At 42.1% G+C, this 23,472-nt stretch overlaps 1 protein-coding gene across 11 annotated transcripts in view; it reads right to left on the bottom strand.

Annotated features, from left to right (window-relative positions):
- The window catches only part of Unc79 (unc-79 homolog, NALCN channel complex subunit), a 244,519-nt gene that overhangs the window by 57,126 nt on the left and 163,921 nt on the right, over positions 1-23,472 (bottom strand). For 7 of the 11 annotated variants that reach the window (XM_026780832.1, XM_026780863.1, XM_026780869.1 and 4 more), the window contains 5 exons: positions 21,982-22,131; positions 20,137-21,357; positions 8,651-8,758; positions 5,423-5,539; positions 2,849-2,932 (listed from right to left, as the gene is read on the bottom strand). In XM_026780832.1, the coding sequence (XP_026636633.1) occupies positions 2,849-2,932; positions 5,423-5,539; positions 8,651-8,758; positions 20,137-21,357; positions 21,982-22,131 (1,680 nt within the window). The remainder of the gene's footprint in view (positions 1-2,848; positions 2,933-5,422; positions 5,540-8,650; positions 8,759-20,136; positions 21,358-21,981; positions 22,132-23,472) is intronic. The other 4 variants (XM_026780837.1, XM_026780849.1, XM_026780834.1 and 1 more) reach the window with 3 other exon arrangements.

Genomic DNA, 23,472 nt, shown 5'->3' with positions numbered 1-23,472 from the left:
AAATAAATTTATAAAAAAAAAAGAAAGACTTCATCTTCAACTAAAGTATCCGTGAATACTGTGACTCTGTTTCGCTTTGGAACTTGCTCTACTTTACCCAATCAATGTAATAGTTTAAAAAGTTTGAAGTTAGATCACTTCAAAGAACCTGAGGCCAGAATCTTAGCAGCAAACACCAGTGGACAGAAAATGTGGGGCCTGGAAAGATGACTCAACAGTTAAGAGAGCTTTCTGATCTTCCAGAGGACCCAAGTTCTGTTCCCAGTGTCCACATCAAGGCAACTCATACCATCTGTGACTCCAGCTTCAGGAGACCTGACAGGCTCCACTTCTGACTTCCATGGGCACCTGCATGTATGTAGGTACACACACACACACACACACACACACACACACACACACACACACACACTATACATCTCAAAACATAATGTGGAAAGACAGGAGTGTGTTTCCCATTAAGAAAGCCACCAGTGCGGGGCAGATGCCCTGGGCCTATGTAAATGAGGCATCTAAGATGGCACCCAAAGTGACACTGTGAAATGACATGCTAAGCAGAGTTCTTCAAGTAGAAAAAAGAAAGAAAAGAAGGAAGGAAGGAAGGAAGAAGGAAGAAAGGAAGGAAGGAAAGAAAGAAAAAAAGAAAAAAGCAGAATGAAGCAATGATCTTTAAATATGTTTCTCATCAAGAAACACACATAACTTGGTCCTGGAAAAAATGCATGCCTTCTCCTCAGAAAGAATAACAACTGGGAGAATGGTCACTAAAGACATGAGAATGAGAACACAAGTTTTAGATGCCTAGCCTGGAGAACAACGCTGTCGTCTGAGGAGGAAATGGGGTTGAAGTTCTCGCTTCCACACTTCAGACCACCTACCCAGGTAATGTTTCCAAAGCGTATTTCTGAGCAGCAGAGACTTGCAAACACAAGTACCAACTATCTAAAAATATCTTCACCTTCCTAAGATTCCAATTGGGAATACAAGTCTTGCTACCATATCTATCTATTGGCTGTTTCTGAGCCAGCATTACTTCCCAGGGATATCTGAGCTAACAAAGGATGCCCACAAAGATGTCGCACGGTGTCACAGACAAGTGCACAAAGCTTAAATACAATTCTCCACAGTTGATGATCATTGATAGGCATACAGCCAAATGTGAAAAAGATTATGTCAGAGCAGAACAAAATCAGTCCAAAAATATATGGCAATGTGTCCACAATCTCACCAGATCAGCTCCAAGTCAAGACTGCAACCAAAGGAACGAGAAGGGCTCTGGCATTTTTGTGGCTTTCAAACAAGCATTCCCTAAGAGGGGTGTTCTTACAGCAGCCCCATGATGTTGTTTTTGTCAAAGACAACACAGAAAGTATGTTGAAATATTTACAGCAGCCATCTGTCAAAACAAACAGGTTAGGTGATTGGGCATTGGTTCTTATAGGACATTAGCTGCACAGTGGATTGCTAAATCCTGCTATTGAAGTTGAAACAGGCAGTAACGTCTGAGAAAGTGAGAAATATAAAAAAGAAAGCCACAGACCTCAGCCACCTTTCTTTGTAAATGACCCACAGCCAAGTTGGCAGTGTTAAACTCAGCCTCCATTTTTGTCCCCCACTTACTGGCAGCAATTCTGAGCCCACCACCACTGATGCCTTCAAGAATATCCAGAGTCCCTCTGTACAGAACCGAACAGAGAGCACTCAGAAACTGGAATAAAATCCAAAGCCTGACCTCAAAGATGGAGATGCTGATAAGCGTCCCTTTTTGGATCTCAGAGACAGTAGAGGCTCTCTACTATCTCAAAGCACACATCAGCCGTGCAGCTGCACAGTGCATCAGCCCCACTGCTGCACCAGCGGACTTTCCCACTCGCAGAGAGAGACCAGAAGACTGAGCATCACCTTCACGCATTCACCTTTACTTCACGCTGTTTTTGCTAGGTCACTTAGATCACAACCAAGCACCAATGATTTGTTTCAACCACTCTGACTCATGAAAGCATCTCTTAGCCCCATAGACAAGTGTCTCATTTCATCTGATGGAAGACTAGAAGGCTACTCATTACCAGTGAAGTGTCCAGGAAGCTCCTAGTCTAGCAACATAGGTCTGCTTGATTCAAGAGACTACTTAGAAAATGTGGTCAGAAATCTTTCCTTCCTTCTTTCTTTTCTTCTTTCCTTTATTCCCTTTCTTTCTCTCTCCCCTCTTTCTTTCTTTACTTATTTTTGTAAGCAATGATACATTTACCAGCATTCTGGAATTTAATAACAAAGATAAGGATTACCTAAATATGTAGTTAAATGTGTGCAATGAATTTGGAAAAGAAAAAAGTCCAATGACAGTGCAGATGCATGCTCATTTTGCTCCCACAGCCAGAATAAAGTGTGTGTTTTCCATACATAGTTCAAGACAGCTGGGAAAGAAGCTGCTCACCCACAGCCCCAACATTCTAGAAAAAAGTAAGGACAATCTGAACTCTGCTCAGGAAAAGAATATGGGATGACATGGAAAACTGATACATCTCGGGAGGAAGGCTGAAGAGCCCAGGGATGCCTGGTCTTGAAACAGGAGCATTAGAAATGGACAGTTGTTTTCAAATGTCCAAAGTGTGAGGTGAGAGACTTTAGAATTGTCTCGTGTGGCCCCAAGCTTTAGAAAGACACTCCATGGCAGAGCCTTTGTCGGTCATGGTCAGGGATGAGTTGTCATGCCTTCCCCAGTCCTGGAGGCATTTTGCAGGTGGGAAATATGTGGAGCTGTTGAAGATGTTCTGCATCTGCTGTGTGGATCCGTGAGGGACACATGGTCCTTCAGGTCTACAGTCTGAGACCCTGGAACCCCACCAACCTCTTGTTCTCAGCGGCTGTCCCTCCAGGTCGGGGTTTAGGCACATTGGCACGTTACATTGGCGTTTCCCGGGCTGTACCTGTTCTGTGGATAAAGAGGGCATTTCAGTCTTCAGTGTGGTCAGTTTAATATAAGTCACAGCACAGTCAAAGCACAAACAATGCAGCCAACCATTGCATGAGACCATCTTTGTCCTGGTTACTTTATTAACACAAAAAGACTAAATCTGGGGATAGGTAGTGTTATTCAAGCTTTGTTACAAACCTGTCACTCAGTTAAATAAACTACATCTGAAATGGTAGAGGATTTAAAACTATTTTTTAAGTTGTAGTCCCACTCTGTTTCAAAGGAGCTCAAATCCTGTGTCTCCAGATATGAAATGAAGGGCCAATGCCATGGGCCATGGAAGAATGTTTTATGCAGGTCAACAAATACAACAATGATACTCCGGGGTAATGGCCAGACAGTTCACACAGGAACCACATGGACCAGGTAGAGAAGATGGCAGGGATTTGGCTGAAGGATGGAAAACAAGTATAAAGAGCAGGAACGGAGTGGCACTTAGGGAATATCCATTCACACAGAAGAGGTGCATGCTGGGAAAGAGGCAGACTTCTATGAATGAGCAGGCACATGCTGAGGCGATTCATCATGACCTGGCTTAAGCTGTCTTTCTCAGAATAGCTACATGACCACAGCTGTTCTTCGTGGAAACTTGAGAGCCAATGAAGCAACACACGTGGTTTGAAGTGACATGTCACCTAATGTCATACTATGCATTCAGAGACTCTTCTGCTGGGCTCAGATAATAAGCATGAGAATAATGAAGCCGGGTACAACATAGACTCAACTGTAGGAGGCTGAGGCAAAAAGATCACTTGAGCCCAGAGGTTCATGGCCAGCACGGGTAACAAAGAAAGATGGTGTCCAAAGCAAATAAAAAATTTAAAAACTTGAGAATAATGAGATAAAGATTTTACTAAGGGACTCAGAGATAAGTGAACCAATTGGAGGGTGGAAAATGAAAAAATAAGCCCCAGCAAGCTCCAGTGAAAGAAATCTGGACAACATGGACTCAAGTGTGAAGTCAAGAAGACAAGAACCACTAAGCCAGGTTGAAACGTGAAAAATGCGGCTACATGGGCTATTTGGCATCACGGAGGGTTTTGTAGCTTCAAGTGCAGGTCAGAAACTGAGGTGAAGTTACATTTAACTCTACTTAGTCAAAGTGGGTTGTTGTTGTAGTCAGAATCTACAACGGCTGAGGTTGAGCTAAACACTGAGCTACAACAGCCCAGTGAAATGACTTTCAGGGCCCCCAAGTCAACCGGAGCATTTAGTACCAAAGATGGAACTGAACTGTGCTTCTCGGGCTACACAGTTTCCTTCTCAAGAGGGAGGCACAGTCCTCCATGGTACAAAGAGGTCAGACCATGTTAAAACCAAATACATCCTTGGGGATGGCCAGCCAGCATCTCTCCCCTCTCTCTCCTGTTTGTTGCCTCTTGGCTTCTCATGGCTCACTCCTGCATGCCAGTGAATGAAAACACCAAGCCTTTGACATGCCAAATGCTCTTCTCAGTCCAGGAGACTGAGGTTGTCTGTTACACAGGGTTGAGTGTGGTATGTGGATCTCTTCTTGAAGAACAACAAAGGTTAATAGGAAGACATATACATACAATTTAAAAAACAGCCCAACATTTTGGTTGTAGGCACGCTGCGATTCCGCATCATAATGAAGAAATTAAAAAATCATCTCACAATTGAAGACATAAAATAATAAGCAGGATACTAAAGTGCACTCCCACAGCATGTTGCAGTAATCAGCCCTTATATTTGCATGGTGTATGCACACTTCAAGGTGCTTTTATGTTTATAATCTTGTGCCTCAAATGACCCATTTAAATTAAGAAGAAAAGACTAAGGAAAGACAGGCACTTAAAAGGGGATCACTGCGGTGCAGTGAGCTGAGAAGGCAGCAAATGTAGAAGATGTTTTAAGGTTCAGGAAATGAAAAGCAGGCATATTTAAAATAGGTGTGCCACCGCAGTCAATTTTTACTGTACAACAGGTAAGGTGCAGTTCTGGCTTATGCATGTGAGGGTGTGTGGCCGCCACTTGGTGACCCTGCAGGCTAAAATACACAACTCATTCCCAAACCTGCGGATGATGCCATCACCAGCTGCCATTTGTCATCAAATCATCACTAACCTCAGTACTTCATACTCCATGAAAGAGAATTTGATAACCTCTTTTAAAACTTTGTACCATGAGATCATAGCTCCACCCCTCTTCCTCAGGCAGGCAATCTGAAACCTGAAATCTGGATCTTAAAGGAATAAAGTATTGGGCTTTTCTAAACGGAGACCAGTCTAAACAGAGACGAACCTAGGTGGGGATCAGTCTAGATGTAGGCCGCAATGTTCTAGAGCACTTAGGAAATCTGGATATGGGTTAATTACTTCCAGGTATTTAAAAAACACACCTATTTTAACCAAAGCACACAACAAGTGGACAGAGAGAAAGTGGCATTAGCTAGTCTGAGAGCAAACAAGAAGAAAAGGCTTGACCCACCAGTGTCCCAGTTGCTGATGTTATGGGGGGCGCTAGACTGATGCTCCAGCTGTTGCTTCATTAACTGGCTCATTGTCACAACTCCCAGAGATCCCCTTTTCATCTGCCTATACTGAGCTATACGAAGGAAATTAGGAGATGATTACTGGGGGGAATACGTTTCCCATCGCACACACAGGCTCTATACATCCACACAGATCTTAATTGATTCTTTCTTAGTTATTAGTAATTTTTTATTACTTCTAATCAAGTGAAAAACTTAAGCCTTTCATTGTTCCCAGCGTCTCTGTGGTACAGGCAATAGTAGCGCTCCTTGGCATTGATCTATCAACTATACATATTTACTCGGTTACCAGTGAACGCAATGTGTTTATTTGTGTTTGGTTTTTTTTTTTTTTTTTACTACTTATGTGCTCTGCCACATTCTAAAAAGGATTTAAAACAAACAGTGCTACCTTGAATCTAATCAAAAGCAATTGAGATAAGCCAAGACATTTATTTAAAAGTCTGTACTGTTTCCAAGCTGTTTGAGCCCCCGTCTACTATTTGGAAAATTGAGAAAACAATGGTAATGTTTTTGTTCTTCAACAACAACATTCTCAGCAACAAAAAGTTGTAAGCTCTTCCAAACCAGAGAATAAAAAGCACACTGCCAGTTGTGTGCTAACTTAGAAAGCCACCCTCGCCTTTGCTCCTGTTTCCCCTGTGAGACACTCAGTGCCTAAGCACCAGCCCAATGTGAGCACTCAACCTCAACAAGATGGTCGTAAGCCTGACCCCCAAGTCCCCAGATGCTGACAACTTGGGTTCACCTGCCCAACTCACTTGAAAGGGCAAATTTAGAAGCCAAAGTTCATGAACTGCACACCCTAGGAAGGAATACAGAGACCAGGCTGTCCACTAAACAGCCCTAGACAACTCTGAATGCTATGTATAGATGTCGCAGCATCTATACATGCTATGTATAGACGAGGCAGCAGCAGGCATGCAGTGAGACCATTTATAACATCGTTTCTGGTGTAGTCAGCATGCTCTTTGACTTTTGGTGGTCACAGCAGGTTTAGGTACAAAACAATCAACTGGCAACTTGAGCAAGAAAGGGATGTGATGGGATTCGTGTGTCTTGGAGCCCATATTCACTAAATTTATGGAAACAGCTAACCAACTGAACAGCAAATGATTGGTTTATTGATTGGCAAACTTTATAAGTTTGCAACTCACTTGAAAAGTAAAGCTTTAAAAAATTTCAAAAGCAGAAATATTCAGGGTTTTGAACCCAGCGCCTTGCACATGTTAGGCAAGCGCCTTCTGACTGAACTATGCATCCAGCTTAAGAGAATCTGAAAGTATTAAAAAAAATAAGTGGCATCTTTCAGACTCAGCTGAGGACATGAGACCTCGAGTGTTCACATAATCTCCCAGTTCTTAGGTTTGTTTTGGTTTGCAGTACTGGGGATGGAACCCAGAGCCCCCGCAAGCCAGGCAAGGGCTCTACCAATGAACTACATTCCCAGTCTCTCAACTGATTCTAAAGACTGCAGAATTCCTGAGAGCAAAAACCCCAGTGGATGAGGTTTCTGGCATTCGCCTCCAAGAGCACACCACCAAATTCTATGATGAATGCTTTTCATGACAAGGGCAGGAAAGATGGAGACTAATGTGCTAACCTCTCCCCCAAAGTCCTAGCTCAGTTATGACTAGGAGATCCTGACCCCCTTGACACACTGGAATTAGAGTCATTTAACCATTCTGGCCATTTTAAATCATGCTACGTAGAGTTCTAAGGGGGAATGCAGAGTCTTTTTGTTTTTAAAGGTGACTCATACAAATAAAGAAGAGAAAATGATCAATTGCGATTTGTCAAGTTATCACATGTTCTTCATGATAAAAAATAAATAAAATATTTAGCTTTAGAACTAGCCATTCTATTTTGCAACCAAAGGCAAAAATATCTGTTGCTGAGAAACTATTTCTTAAAAATTTACAGTCTTACAATTGATTTAGAATTATTCAGAGACTGTGTAACCACTAAAAATAAAATTGACTTGCTTCGACCCCCATCACTTGGTGGCTCTGTGACATTAGGCCAGCCATTTAGCCTTTCTCCTTTGTCCGCCATGCAGTGCTCATGTAAGGAGTGGATCTCGATCATGCTGTGTATGACCCATTTGTCATGGTGGAGATATCAAATAAACACAGGAGGAAAATCAAATAAATGATATCTAGGACCACCATTAAGACTGTACTAATTCCTCCCTGAGGAAATGGGGGTCCTATTTATTCACTTGTGATCCCCAATAACAAGCACAATGCCTGGCCCCCACCAGATACCCATGGAATAATGAATGAATAATGAATGAAAGAATGCACAAAGGGATAAATGGTGACAATGATTCCTTTCCATACAACCAGACCAGCATTTACATTGAGATCTATATCTGGCTATCTGGCTTTTCAAAGCATCTGCCTTTCAACAGATGGTCCACGAAGACTCACTAACCCTTCAGGCAGCATATGGAACACAAATTTATCAGAGGTGAGAGAAAGAGCTCCAGAAAGTACACTTCTGTCTGGGTCACTGATTCCTCCCAAGAATGTCTCTTTGCTGAGCATCTCCTGACACCACTGAGCTGAGCAAACACCTTGATGGTACAACAATGGAACTCACGTTTCTCATGGTCAAAACCTAGCACCCAATAGCAGGGGGAAGTTTCAAAATACCTCATATAGGCTTTATAATGTGTTGGGCCATTTTTATTTTTCAGCCTAAAAAGAGTAGATTTAGTTGTGCCTATTGGGTCCTGAGACATTTATCTTGGATAACTCAGACAAAGCTGTGTTCAGGATGAATAGTGACTCAGATGAAACCAATGAGTCCCAAGGAAGATTCTGTCATGATCAAAGCTTTGCCTGTGTCACATGAGCTCTGTGTTCTATGCTCAGGTTAGTAGTGATATTTACTTTGTTGAAGGATGAAATTTTGTATTTCTTCTTTAATAAATTAGGGTTCTTGGACAATCCGTGCCCATATGATTAATCCAACGTTTGCTGTATGGGCTAGAGCAGGCCATCTACTCTCACGAGTTTCACAGAACACACAACACTGTGTCACTGAGGAAGCTAAGGCAGCATTTTTTTTAAGTAGGAGGGCTAGCAAAATGGAAAAAATGTGTATAGATCATGTCCCCAAAGTGACACACACAGAAACAGTCACTGAGAAACACTTACTTGATATTGACGAGTGGCTGCCTGTTTCGGGGGCACCTGCTTCTAATGTAGGGGCAGATGAAGATTCCCGTGGCATTTCCAATGTTGAAAGTCCTTTAGCAGATGGATCTACAAATGGAAATACTGTTTAAAGTTAAGGACAGTGGTGGAAAGTAGTTGAAGAGCCTTCCCGGGTCTTTCCCCCTCTTATCTACCATGCCCGTTCAAATCTTTCAGCACTTTCTGCCTCTAGCGATTACCTTAGAGGGATTACATACATTCTACATCACTTTCTGCACGTGCTGCTATGTCCCTAGGAGAATGAAGCTTGCATAGATGCAAAGCTAACGCTCAAAACATCCATGGTGCTAATTCTGAACCAGGAACTTCGTTGTTCTGTATTTGTTGCTTTTCATTTAATGCCTACCAAGAGGTCAATGTCCCATTCACCTATCTCAGCTTTTGTCTGAATGTTTCCTATTCTTCATTTACATCTCAATTTTCAGTAGATTTCACATCTAAGGAGGCTCCCAGGACGCTGTTTCCCTTCAAAACACTGGGTCAGGTGACCCTCTTATGGAGCAATTGACCTTAAAATTTTCCCAAACTTATCGCACTGTAAGGCTGTTACTTATTTGCCTATAAGAGTTAGTAAGCTGGAAGCAATTTAAGAGCAGGACCTGTGTCTGCTAAGAAATAAATCGTCCTAAATGAGACTCTCAGTTTCTCTAGAGCAGTGGTTCTCAACCTTCCTAATGCTGTAACCGTTTAATACAGTTCCTCAGGTTATGGTGATCCCCAACCATACAATTATTTCATTGCAGAAGAGGAGTGGATATGGGGCACAGGAGAGGTGAGGAAGAGAGACTGGGAGGAGAGAAGGGAAGAGAAACTGCAGCTGCGATGTAATATATGAAAGGAGAATAAAGAAAAAGAAAATATTATTTTGTTGATAGTTCATAACCATAATTTGCTTCTGTTATGAATGGTAACGTAAATATCTGATATGCAGGATGTCTGATACACACAAAGGGATTGTGACTCACAGGTTGAGAACCACTGCACTACCTCTGTTTTGTTTACTTCTATTTTATAAATGTCCTTTTCAATGTGATGTATTTTATGCATATAATATTGTCTCATTAATCTATCAACCCTGGGAAGTAAGCCCTTCTATGGCATTCGAGATGACTGCACAGTAACCTCAACATTTCTGAGAGGGTTTTCACGTCGAACCTACAATTCTCTACAGCAGCGCTGGGCAAAGAACACACTGAGCCTCTGGCTGCCTCGGAGTTGCCAGTGTGGGTTTCCATGACTGCACCGTGCTGTGAGTGAGAGGCAGCCATATTAAGTGGCTTCAAGCTCTTAAACTCAAAATGTACCATCTCATCTTTTTCATAATGCGAACTGCTTCTTCTTGCCAAAGAGCAATCTATATTTTATAATTAATGTCTGCGTCTCCAACACTAGATGGCATCAAACCTGTTAAGGCATCAGATACAAAAGGTCCCAGAACAGAGACTGGGACAAAGTTTTGTGGAAATGGCTTTGGAACATTGACTTTTCAGTTTTAGAGGTTTTTCTTATACATAGATGTGGTTGCCATATTAATAACTCTGTGTATGTTCTGTATGTACATGTTCACGAGGATGTGTGTAGGTGTGCCGGAGTTTGATGCTGAGTATTCCTTGCTCACTCTCTACATGTTTTCTCTCACTGAACCTGAAACTCGTAGATTCACAAAGCTGGCTGACTAATGAGTTGCAGGGATCTGTCTGTCTATGCCCCACACTGCCCTGACCCCCAAACAGTAGGGCCACGGGCAGTGCACTTTCTTGACGCATGCACAGCTGCTAGTTATCCAAACTCATTCCTCATGCCTGCTTGACATGCAGTTTGTCAACTGAGTCAAATCACCACTAAGAACTTCGGGTTTTCTTTCTGTAGATTTCTTTATTTGGTGTGTGCATGCATGCGTGTGTGCATGCTTGTGTGTGTACAGGTACCTCAGAGGTCAGGAGAGGGTACTGGATCCCCTGGCTGGTGCTGGAGTCCCAGGAGCTGGGATCCACACTCAGGTCCTCTCTATGGGCAGTACACACTCTCACCGCTGAGCCGCTGCTCCAGCACCTCCCCCCAGTAACTTTATGGTAACAAAACAGCATTAATTGCCATACAGTTTCCCAAACACTCCTGACAGTGAGTAACCATTTGAAGTCACTTTGGTCACCAAGATAAAAATGTTAGGTATTGTTTTTCTATAGTGCAAAATGAGAAAGGTTACATAAGTGCCTCTCTTGCCCTATTGGCCTGCCTTCTCTGTGTGCTACAGCCATGGATTGTGGTCCGCCAATAATATGAAATGAGGAAAATGAAATTAATCTTCAAGAATCCACTGGAAGTTCATTGTGACTTTTTAGGTTTTGGGTGTGTGCCCTGAAGTCTTTGCTGTACTTTTAACCTTTAAGAAACAGTACTGGATGACAGCTACTGCTGTCCTAGTCTGCACAAATCCTTTAGACTAGGCCATCTTTCCTTAATTCTCAATCATTTTTTGAAGCTGCTCATCTATATACAATTTAAAGCAAGCATTTGAAAAGAGCTGTACACTTATTTTCAACACATCTGCTCTCAGTTTTCTAGAGTCGTGTGCAGAAGAGTCAGTGACTCCCATCTAGTCACATGTACCAGTGCTCTCTTAGTCTCTTTGGATATAATCAGAAAACAAGCAAAACAAAAATACTGCATTGATGTAGGAAGTCCTTCTGTATATGTGTTGCTTTTATTGGTTAATGAATAAAGAAACTGCTTTGGCCTGTGATAGGGCAGAGTGGAGCTAGACGGGAAATGTAAACTGGATGCTGGGAGAAAGAAGGCGGGGTCAGTGAGACATCATGTAGCCACCACAGGACACACACAGGAACCTTGCCAGAAAGCCACAAGCCTCATGGTAAAATATTAAATAACAGAAATGGGTTAATTTAAGATGTAAGAGCTAGCTAGAAATATGCTTAAGCTATTGGTCAAACAGTATTGCAATTAATATAGTTTTTGTGTATTTATTTCAGGTCTGGGCAGCCGGGAACAAAGGAGCAGCCTTACACTGCCCTACACTGCATCACAGAACTTTGATTTCATTTGATAGGGAGAGACATGTGTAAAAGTGAATAAATTTTTCTATGTTGAGGTAACAGTAGAGACAGGAAAGAGAAGCAGATGCCAGCTGGGGGATTTGCGTGGCTAAGCTCAGGGCAGGCCTCATTAGTGAGAGCAGATGAGAAAGCACATCAAGCAAGTATTGGGGCACTTAAGCCTTGGAGAACAGCAGGTTGAAGCCCTAAGCTAAGAGAGCGTAGGGGGTAGCCAAGAAATGGCAAGAGGCCAGTGTGGCCATGTGGAGTTTGTGGAGAAAGCAGTGAAAATGAAGGGAGAGGACTGATGTGGGATTTTCTTCTATATGCTGTGATTACCATTAATGAATAAAGAAATTGCCTTTAAGAAGTTGATAGGGCACAACTTAGGTAGGGCAGAACTAAATGGCATGCTGGGAGAAAGGAGGCAGAGTCAGAGAGAAGTCACGTAGCCCCACTGGAGCTGGACAGAACTTTATCCAGAAAGCCACAGCCTCATGGTGATGCACAGATTAATTAATTAAATTAAGATATAAAAGTTAGCCAATAAGAAGCTAGAGCTAATGGGCCAAACAGTGTTTTAAATAATATAGTTTCTGTGTGATTATTTCAGGGCTAAGCAGCTGGGAACCAACAAGTGGTCCCTTCCCTCCAACAAATTGGAACCAACGTGGTTGACTAAATTTGCGTAAAACCTGAGAGCACTTAAAAAGGAATCCTAGACACAAAAGAACAGAGTTAAGTGTGGTTTGGTAGCATCATTTTCTTGTATGGGCTTTGTTTGCTAGAAGCAAGCAGAGGCATGGCTCCTTTAATAAAGGTTTTCCTGATTCAGCCAAAGCAGAAAAATAAGGCATGGTTTTGAAATGCTGGCTTTCTGAGCTGTGCAGCCAGCGAAAACTCAGATGAGGTCTGGCTATCAAGCATTTAAGTGAGTTTTGTGAGCAGAGTGCTACAACTGCTTATTGGCTCGACAAAGACCCGCTGCATACTTGGAACTGGGGTGGTGTGCACAACTTGCAGAAGCAGTGGCTCGACATAGACCCGCTGCATACTTGGAACTGGGGTGGTGTGCACAACTTGCAGAAGCAGTGGCTCGACATAGACCCGCTGCATACTTGGAACTGGAGCAATATGCACGGCTTTCAAAAGCAGTGAACGGACCTCTTCCACCATGTTTGACTGGGCGGAGCAAGCAGGCAAGGCCATATTTGACCTAGTAATGATGCACCTTAAGTTCATAAGAAAAGTTTAGCATTTTAACAAGTGCTTCTGGACAGTAACAAATTACAGATGCACAACAGGACAGATTCAGACATAAAAGACCTCTAAATGAGACACAATGTTTAAAAAAAACGTACATGGGCTTGGGAGAGAGAAGGAAAAGAGTAAAGAGACAGTAAATGTAATATAAAAGAGTATAGACAGTAATAGATTAAAGGAGTAAAGATAATAAAATAAAAATTAAAAAGTAATAGAGAAAGAATAATAAACCACATGACAATGGAAAATTCGCAGAGAGTCTGGATTATGTATACTATTGTGTTTCTTTGAATTTTTTGACTGTGAAGGAGCTAAGTACAGAGAGACATTTCATTGTATGGACTTCTAAACTAAACCAACATGTATATTATAAAAGTATCTTGACTTTAGAATTTGGGTCTAAGGATATGTTGCTTTGGAAAAGAGGTTTTTCCTTTGTTTCCACAGAGTATGAGAACCTGTGGAATCCTTCCAGATTAATGTGGTTTGATGGACCAAAACCCCCTGAAAGGTTGCTTTGAACACCTCTCAAAAATTACTTCTCCCAATAAAGAGCAGGAAGAAGTTTAGACAGATCTATGCCCATATTCCCAAATATTGTCTATAAATGTTTGTTTATAATTAAGAAGGGATATGCTATAGAGATTTGCATTGGTATGGATCTTGGTTTATTGATACAAATTTAAGATCAATTTTGTTCTATGTATATTTCTGCTCTTGATTAAGGTACTGTGATTGTGCAGCTCATTTAAAAATGTAATGTATAATTAAGGAATATAGGTTAATAGATAATCATCTATAATAGTCAAGTGTGTAGTCATGTTAGTTAGATTTTCTAGATATACAGAAATGTATTTCAGATGGATAGGCATTCTTCAAATCTTTCAAAGACTACAGAATATGACATTTAAGATGTTTTAAGAACTTAGGACTTTTCATAACAATGAGACACATCTGCTCCTAGCAGCACCAATCTACTTCAAGAGGATGATGGGTATTGAAGAGGCTTCTTACAGAGTTTGTTAGCCATTTGGGCAAGAAACTGCTCTTTCCTGGCCTGCTTAATAGACTGGACATGCAAAACCCACAGAGAAATGACTGCTGAACTTGCTTAAAGGTCAGATGGTCCTGTAGGGTTCCTGCTTCATGAAAGAGTCTGCTAGACATTCTGCAGGACAACTGCCAATATAGGTGGAACTGTCTTTGAAATTTCCTGCTTCATGGAAAAGTTTGTTGGTTACTATGGGCCTGTAGGCTGAAGATAGATGCCCCAACAGTACAGAAGAACTTTGGGTGACTGTCCAGGCAGTGAGAAGTCTCTATCAATTCTGGAGTTTTGGAAGTTGCTTACAGTGCACTTTCTGTTTTTTTAGGTAATATTATATATTTCTGGAATCTTTGATGGAGTTGAAGAATTAGTTATAATTATAGCTTTCCTTAGTTATGATAAAAGGTAAAGTAGATATAAATATTATAACTTTAATTCTTGCTTGATACCTCTTTTGGTATATGTAATTTTACTATGTTAAAGTTAAAACATTCCTTTTTTATTTAAACAGGAAAGGGGAAGTGATATGGGATTTCCCTCTGTATGTTGTGATTACCATTAATGAATAAAGAAACTGCCTTGGCCTGTTGATAGGGCAGAACTTAGGTAGGCAGGGAAAACCAAATGGCATGCTGAGAGAAAGGAGGCAGAATCAGACAGACGCCGGTTAGAATCTTTGCCGGTGAGCCACTGCGATGTGGCAATATACAGATTAATATAAATGGGTTAAAATAATTTAAGAGTTAGCCAATAAGAAGCAAGAGCTAATGGTCCAAGCAGTGTTTTAAATAATACAGTTTCTGTGTGATTATTTAGGGGCTAAGTGGCTGGGAACAACCAAGCGGCCTCCTGCAACAGAGGACATGAGAACAGGGATGCTAGAGAAATCTTGAGGCATATGAGGAATTCAGATTTTTACTACAAGGCATGTGGGAAGGCCCTGAAAGGACTTAAGCCAGGAAAATAAAAGAGACACTATTCTATTCTAAAGGATCACTCTGCCTATTGTATAGAGAGGAATGAAGGCCATGAAGGAAGACAGTGGGAGATGAGTTAGGAGACAATAGCAGGCTTGCCAGATAGGAGGTATTGATCCTTGACCCAAAAGTCACTATAGAAATGGTAGGCATAAGAAGGTGGTGGTATATGTTACATCTTAGAGGAGATTATAGTTGCCAGATGGAACTAATGATGCTCAGTTAAGGTTTAATTTCTGAGAATAGCAAGAGACCATTTTACAGCATGATTATGTCCTGTACAATGCAAGAGATGAGACTCCATGTTCCCAATTCTCCCTGAGCAAGCCCCTTTCACTGAGTGACTCTAACATCCCTGTACTAGAAGGAATGCATATTTCCCCTTGGTTTTGGTTCAGTCATGCAATTTTCTTTTCCTGACAAGTGTTTACAGGCATTTTATGATGGTCCTGGTAAGACATTATAGTCAAGGTAAGATGTTATAGTCAAGTTAATACAACCTAGTGCTGCCTAGGATGGGAGAACCACAAATGAAGAATTGCCTTGATCAGAGTGACTTATAGGCATGCCTGTGAATCATTTTCTTGGATGCTAATTGATATACAAGGACCCAGACCACTATGGCAGTAGATCCCTAGGCAGGTTGGTTTAGGCTGTATGAGAAAGCTAGCCAAACATGAACCAGAGGGAGAACAAGCCAACAAGCAGCATTCCTCTGTGGTTTCTGCTTCAGTTCCTGTCCCAACTTCCATCAGTCATAAATTGTGACTTGGAAATATAAGCTAAATTAACCCTTTCCTTTCCCAGGTTGATTTTGGCCATAATATCTTCTTATTGCAACAACGTGAAGCAAAACTACTTAATCTTTTATAAATGTTTATACAATTGATCTTGCTCTCTGTGGCTATATAACAATAAGAATATCCCTATACTTTGTAGAATACATAGAAGGTAGGCAAGCAAGAGAAACAGAGCTTGGCTGCCCATCCAAGCTGGGTCTAGCTTAGTTCATCTTTAGATGTCCAAGACCCTCAGATAAAAGTATTGCTGTATGCTGGTGACTGTTGTGACATGACATTAGTACAGCAATGGGTACCAATAGTTGTCTCAGTAGATAAGATCACCAAGAAAGTAGGTGTCACCAGAGGTGGAGAGAAGACCCGGAATGCACTCCCTTGGGGAAATGAGGAAGAACCAACAGGAGAGACTGAGACTTAGTGATCAACGAATAGAAAAGGAAAGCCAGGTGCATGCATCCTAGAAGCCACTTTAAGTAGAAGTCATCAATTATGTTAAATATTGTAGCTATGCCAGAGAAGCTTCAACAGTGACCATTGGATTAGCAGTGGAGGTCCTTGGTGATTTTGAAAAATACAGTTTTGTTGTTTTAGTAGGGAAAAATGGAAGAGAAATATTCCAGAAGAAAACTGGAGAGAGAGTAATTGTTGGATGCCTGAGGTGGTTTGATTGACAAATGTCCCATTGGCTCATGTATTTGATTACTTGGTCCCCAGTCAGTGGTGTTGTTTGGGGTGGGGTGGAGCCTTGATGGAGGAAGTGCATCCTCATGGCTTTGAGGTTTTATAGCCTGGCTCCACACCCTGTGCCCTTTCTCTCTGATTGCTGACTATAGATAAAATATGATTGGCCAGCTTCCTGCTGCCATTCCCATGCCATGCCTTCCCCACCATGATGGACTCTAACCCTCTGGAACCATGAGGCAGAATAAACTCTTTCTTCCTTTTTAGTGGCTTTGGGTCATAGTATTGTTATCACAGCAACGAAAAGCAAACCAAAACTGCCGTTATGAGCCTCTCTTTATTTTTAAGTAAAGAACAAAATAAGATTGTGTCTTTGTGCTCAAGTCAGAAGTTCTTTAAAAGAAACCATGGAGGGCAGAGGGTGGAGAATGTTCTTGTATCCTGGGGTAGATAAGAGAAATGGGATCTTGGCAGGAAACCACGTGGTTGAATGTAAATGTCAGAGGAGAAGGCAGGTGTGGTTGGGAAGCGTATAAATGAAGCAGAAAATTCCTTATGATTGTGTCAGGCAGGAAGAAGTCTTGACATTTGAGGAGAAAAGCAGCTATGAAATAGCCAAGTAGGAGAATGAAGTGTGGATCTGGAAAATACTGTATAATTGGTGGGTAACTTCCCAGTTACGGGTTGTCACCATGAGTTTAAAATGAAATATCCTATGTTACACATTTTTATCTAGACATATTCATCTGATTGGGGCATATGCTTGTGCACAGAGAGTTTGATTTCACGAAGGATGTATTCACTCAAGAATGTTTGGGAAAGGACGCCCAATAGGATAGTCTTGAATTTAAGGTGAGAAGGAGAAAAGACAGGAAGTGGGAGATACTAAGGGACAGTAGAATCAGTAAGTCCTGTGAGAGAGAGAAGAACTGGTAATCAAAGAACAGTGGACACCATTGAAATCTCAGGAAGGCTGGGGTTGTTGGTAATAAGTCTGTGATACAATTACAGCAATTAGTGGCTGAGTTAATCTCGAGGATGGAAAGGTACTGGAGAAGGCCAGTTCGAGAAACTGAGATGCCTGGGCATCAAAAGACATCAACACATATTACTGGAACAGCAAGAATTAAGAACAGAACAGAACAGAACATGGGTGCTGATGGGGCCAAGAATCAGGGAGTACTAATGAACAATGGGACTGTGTGTGTGATGGGCTGATAACAGCAGAATCAGAACCATGGGTCTTAGAGATAAAGAAATTATGGCCTGGGGGCATGGTGAATGTAAACAGCCCCTAACCCGTGCCCCCAGCCCAGTGGCACATGGGCTTTCTGGAAGCTGCATCCTCAGGAAGTGCCAGGCTTCCATTAGGTTAGGAAGGTGATGGAAATAAGAGCCAGACAGAGAAAGACCGACAACGGGTTTTGCTAAGAGGAACCCAGGAATTTCTGAGGGTGTGGAGGGAGGTAGCATGAGAATTTTTCAGAATTTATGGCAGTCTAGTGAAACAGAAGAAGAGCAGCCCAGCCTGCAGTGCGTGGGTCTTGTCACAGTGACTGACGCCAGCAGAGAGGTGGCCCTATCCTCTGGGCAATGAGCAAGTGAGAATATCAGTGGGGAGGATTCGGAAGAGGGCGTGTCTGGGCCTTTCTCACTCCCCTCTAGTAAAAGCAGAAAGCCTGACCCAGACACTGATGGTACGGCCCCTCCTCCCTCTAGTGCTTCCAGTAGGGAAAGATCTGTATGTTTGTGGGAAGTGGAGGGCTAAAGAGCCAACTGACAGGGTAATTATCAAAAGTTAAACAATCATCTTCATATACTTTTCTCTTGTTCTGGGATCAAATGTATGACTACAAAAAAAGAAAACCAGTTCTTCACTGGTATCTTGGGGAACAATTAAATATATGGGAAAATGAAGAAGCTAAAACGAATGCATATACTAATGTATCCTATGAGTTACATTATAGCCTATTTACAATAAATGTCTATCATATACAACTCATTAGTCTCTTACCCTCCTATCATATACAGTTTCTGGATCAATTCTGTCCTGCACTCAAATGCAGCAATTTCCCCAGTCCCAAACAAGATAAAGATGTCCAAGTTTCCCTCAAACCCTTCTTAGTTGGTTAAGCTTTCCTGATGAGCTAAGACTCCACCCTGCCCGGATAGACCATGACCGGCTCCGAACATGCTAACGCTCACTCAGCATTTTTCAGTGTCTTTGAGGCAAACTGTTGTGTTCTATGGCTAGGAAAGAGCTAGAAACCCTATAGATGTCAGGGAAGTGTAGGGTTCTGGGTATTTCTCTAAGCAGCTTCTTTGGAGTGGGAGAGTGGGAGAAGCTGGACTAGCATGAGGCAGACTGTCCAACATTGCCTTTGCCAGCTTGTGCCATCTAGGGAAGGAGCACTAAGAATTCACAGGCTGGACTCGTGGTCACCTCCACAGTCTTTGCCAGTTCTCAATGGTCTCTGGTTTCCAAGCAGACTGAAATAATTGTAGTTTTTCTCACGTTCTTTAATCACTGCCATGATTCAGATGAGGAGGAGGAAGCACCTCCACCAGGGTTAATGTGACAGGAGACTTGTTTGGCATGAGTGAGGTGACCAACAGAAGGCCACTTTTTATACAACATCTTCTAAAAATTGTCCCTCAAAGAAAACACAGCAAGTGACACTTAAGACCGGAAACGCAGCAGGTGGCGCCTGTGGGTCAGAGTCCAGATTGTACCTGGAAACTGTGCTGACCAATCTACCTAACCCCTAAATGATTATTCAACAGTTCATTTACTCTGCACTTGGACTACATAGTTCACTAACATAAACAGAGTGTGATGGCTGATTTTGGTCGCAGCTTTACATTACCTACCTAAAAAGAGGAAGTGGCAATTACATGCCAATGGAGGAACTGCCTCCATCAGATTAGCCCGTGGGCATGCCTGTAGGCATTTCCCTAATTACTAATTGTTGTAGGAGGACTCAGTCCACTATGGGCACTGCAAACCAGAAGAAGGCAGGCCTGGGCTATTTAAGAAAGGTAGCTAAGCCTGGAAGCAAGCCAGTAACTTAGTAAGCTCCTCTCCATGGTCTCTGCTTCAGCTCCTGCCTCCGGATGCCTACCTTGAATTGTCGCCCCGACTTCCCCCAATGATGGATGGATTGTGACCTGGAAGTATAAGGTGAAATAAGCCCTTTCCTCCCCAAGTTGTTTTCAGACAGTGTTTAATCACAGAAACAAAAGCAAATTATAACAAGAGAGGGAAAAAATGAAAGCAAAAACATAATTCAAAATTATTTCTGTTGCTTTAGGGAAAGCCAAAGTTACTTTTGAAATATCTAGGTATCAATTAGCCATTGCCCACAACAGTCAAAGATTGATGGTAAAACTAGAAACAACAAACACGAAACATTGATGGAGTCAATACAGCCATATCAGAATCCAGTGCCCTGTGGTGACCAGGACGGATTCTGAGTGGTTAAGAAGCAGTTATAATGTCAGCCCCGACATTATAAGATTTCCAGTTTGGTGCATAGTTTGTGTCAAAACCCTACCAAGTAAGATGCACAAACCTGAAGGTCCGAAAGAAGAGAGACAGGCTTACCTGGGTCCTTCTGGTCACCCAGTTTGTCTAGAATGTTGAAGGAGATGTCGAGGTACTCTCTCTGGATAGCGCTGACGGCAATTTTCCTTTGTTTCCTCTGTCTGGGGACGATCTGAATCTTAAACTCTGATTCCTCAGCCCCATCCTCCTCTGCCTTCCTTTCAGGGTTCTGTTCTGTATCAGACTCAGTGCTCGAGTTGGGCTTCTCGCTTTCTATTGGACTCTCAGCATCTTCAGGAACTTTGAGGAGCACAGTTTTGGCCCCTGACGTTGGTGTCTGGCCTGCCTTCTCTCCAGCCGTGCCAAGGTCAGGGTTGTAGTCCACTGACATCTCGGGGACCGCAGGTGACTTCTGGAGGTGGTCTCGCTTCTGCTTTAGTGTTAGCGGACTGCCAGAGGCAAACTCTCTCAGCTCCTGTGACTTCGACAGCTCTTCAGAGTCGGTGAGCTCGTCCACAGCTGTGATGGTCGAGTCGTCATTGCTTGCTGACTGGTGATTTCCTGAGTCCTTAGAGGAAAAGTCTTTGGAACAGTCCTCCACACTGACCTGCACAAGAGGAGTCGTGCTTAAGCTAAGGACAGAGGGCTGGCTGGGGATGGAGGGTGAGGAGGCAGCATTTTTACCCGAGGAACCATCATTCCCCTGGTTCATCATCTCATCTTCTTCATCACTTTCTACTATTCTGAGAGGCGGGAGAGGCTCAAATACAAGAGAGTCACTGTCAGATGTTGAGAGTATAGAGTGTTTCTCTGGTCCAGACGTTGAATCTGAGGACAAATCTATGAGATCAAAATCCTCTTTAGGGGCGGGCTTTCCCGGGGAGTCAACTCTCACTTCAAACGTCTCCATACAGTTCAACCTAACTTCTGGTATCACGGGCCTTCGTGTTTCTTGAAAACCTTCAGTCGCCGGATTCTTGGGGATTTCAGTACTGTCCGGCCTCGTAGCAGAATTCTGTCTAGAGCGTCCGTGGTAGTCATTTTGCCGTTGTGTGATATAAGCAGCTTGGGCAGGAGGCTTATCTATGTCACAGCGATCTATGCAGGACTTCCTACGATGCTCATCTAATGTAAACAAGAGGGAGTCTGCATTCCCTATATCAAGAGATTTTTGTTTAAAAGAGCGCAGCTTTTTTTTCTGAATGCTTTCTTCTCTCACACAGTGCAGAACGCTGTCTTGTAACGCACCAGTTTCTCTATATTCGGCCAGTTCTATTTCACCTGATCAAAACAGAAAGAGCTAGTACTATGTCCCTCTGAGAGTTTACCATTTTCCCCTCATTCTTGGGTACACAATTGGTACAAATTGTAATTATAATCCCAGCTCTACCAGAAGGGAAACATTTTCTGGCCATGTTTTTGTAAGATTCGTCTGATTTTAAGAACTGGGAAACTTGTGTACGAAAGAAACCCAAGTAGTGGCTTAAGATTGGATTTCCAAAAATCAAGCTTGGAGGTAGCTCCTCAGCTCTGATAGTCATTAGACATAAGAGAGGGATTTTTTTTGTTTGGTTTTTCTGGTTGGTTTTGTTTATTTTGTTTTGGTTTTTGGCTGAGGTAAGTCTAGGAACGTGTATTCAAATCGTGTGAAAGAGAAGCAAACATTTTGCAACAAATTAAATCAAGCAATGGCCCTTGAAGACAATCATGACATTAATGACATATCTGTCAACTCACGTATATATATAGATAAATGTGTGTATATATATACTGTTTGTGCATACATATATATAAAAATCAATAATATCAAAATATATGGTAACATAATAAAATTAAGATTTCACCCCAAACAAACAGTAGAGTACAACATTTCTGCATAAAATTACTAAGAGGAAAAATTCATACTTCTCTGAACATTCATTTCAACCGGCTGGTATTTCACCATTTTGCTGCCGCCTATCCTTTTCAATCTTGCAAAAAAAGTTTGAGACTCTTTATTGCAGGGTCCAGTAGGTGTATCATGAATATCAGATTCATCAAAAACACTATCTTCTTCTAATTGGGGAGAGAAAGCCAAAATTACACTTAGGAGGTTACTCTCTCTTAGGCTGTGTCTACACAAGCATTCAGTGAAAGCATTCTAGGGCGGTCTAAGCGGTTTCAGCAACAGCAGAATTTAGCTGTGGGTCTGTACTCCATCCAGATAATTCAGATCAGAACCAAGCAACCTGTTACAAAGCTCCCCAACACCTTCTGAATGACAGTGGGCAGCACTATGAGAAACATCTCAGTGGTTCACAAGAGCCTTCCCTGGGGAATGTGCCCATTATACTTAAAACCAAACGACACACAGATGCCAGCACTCTCTCCAGGAGTCTGGACATTGCTCAAGCTTGCCTGTGATTTTCAGGCTAATTTGACAAGGAGGACATTGATGTGAGTGGGGTTTGATCCTTCTAAGATACATTTGCCTTCTTGGGATCTGGGAACTGGCATAGACACAGCCTAACAGTACATGCACCTTATGCTCCGTGAATGCAAAATACTGTACTCTACATTTGGCAATGAAACACACAACACACAGAAAAAGCTTAGAGAAGCCACTGGTCATCTCAGAAGCTCCACGGATGATTATGGACTGAAAGAGTAAACAAAGGAAAAATAAAACAGAAAATCACATTTCTTCCTATTGTAAGAAGGCTCTTTTTTGAAACATTTATTGCATATCTGTAATAGATTTTATGGATCCCAAGGGGAAAAAACCTTTGGCTCTTGTCATCCTGGGTTCCACAGACAAGATGATTGCTTAATGCCCACTAAGCTTGCTTATAGGTCCTTTCTTCTGACTCTACTTGGCTGCTCTTGAGTCAAAATAATCCAAGTAACATATAAATGAAGAAAGAACCATCCTGCTACAAAACCTCAAGTTTACTACTTCCCAACGTTTCCTCCCTCATCCTTTCGAAAGGACAAGGCACATGTAACCAGTGATAGAGACCCGTGTAATGCACTTCACAGCACAGTAAATGAAACTGCCTGCTCTCTGAGGTGAGCATCCCTGCAACTGTAATGTTTGGGCTTTATGTATCCCTGCGGTGACAGGACGCCATCCCACCATGATGATGATGGTGAATCTAGATTTCTTGAGTCTGGGAAAATGTCAGTCCTAACAATTAAAGACCAGTATAATCCTGATGCGTGAGAGTCTACTGGTTAATGGAATCCTAAGCAGTAAACATCAGTTGATGTCACCACAGATATCTTTGGATTCAAATAAAAAACATTAACAATCACAATGGATGCAAACCGCCATGTGAGTATACACAAAGATAAGACATTCTATCAAATTCCCATGTTTTGGGGGAAATGCATCAAAATGACCTTCTTTCTTTCTTT

This window comes from Microtus ochrogaster, chromosome 1, assembly GCF_000317375.1.
Source record: "Microtus ochrogaster isolate Prairie Vole_2 chromosome 1, MicOch1.0, whole genome shotgun sequence".
NCBI classification, from domain to species: Eukaryota; Metazoa; Chordata; class Mammalia; order Rodentia; family Cricetidae; genus Microtus; species Microtus ochrogaster.
This window is presented reverse-complemented; position numbering and strand designations above follow the sequence as displayed.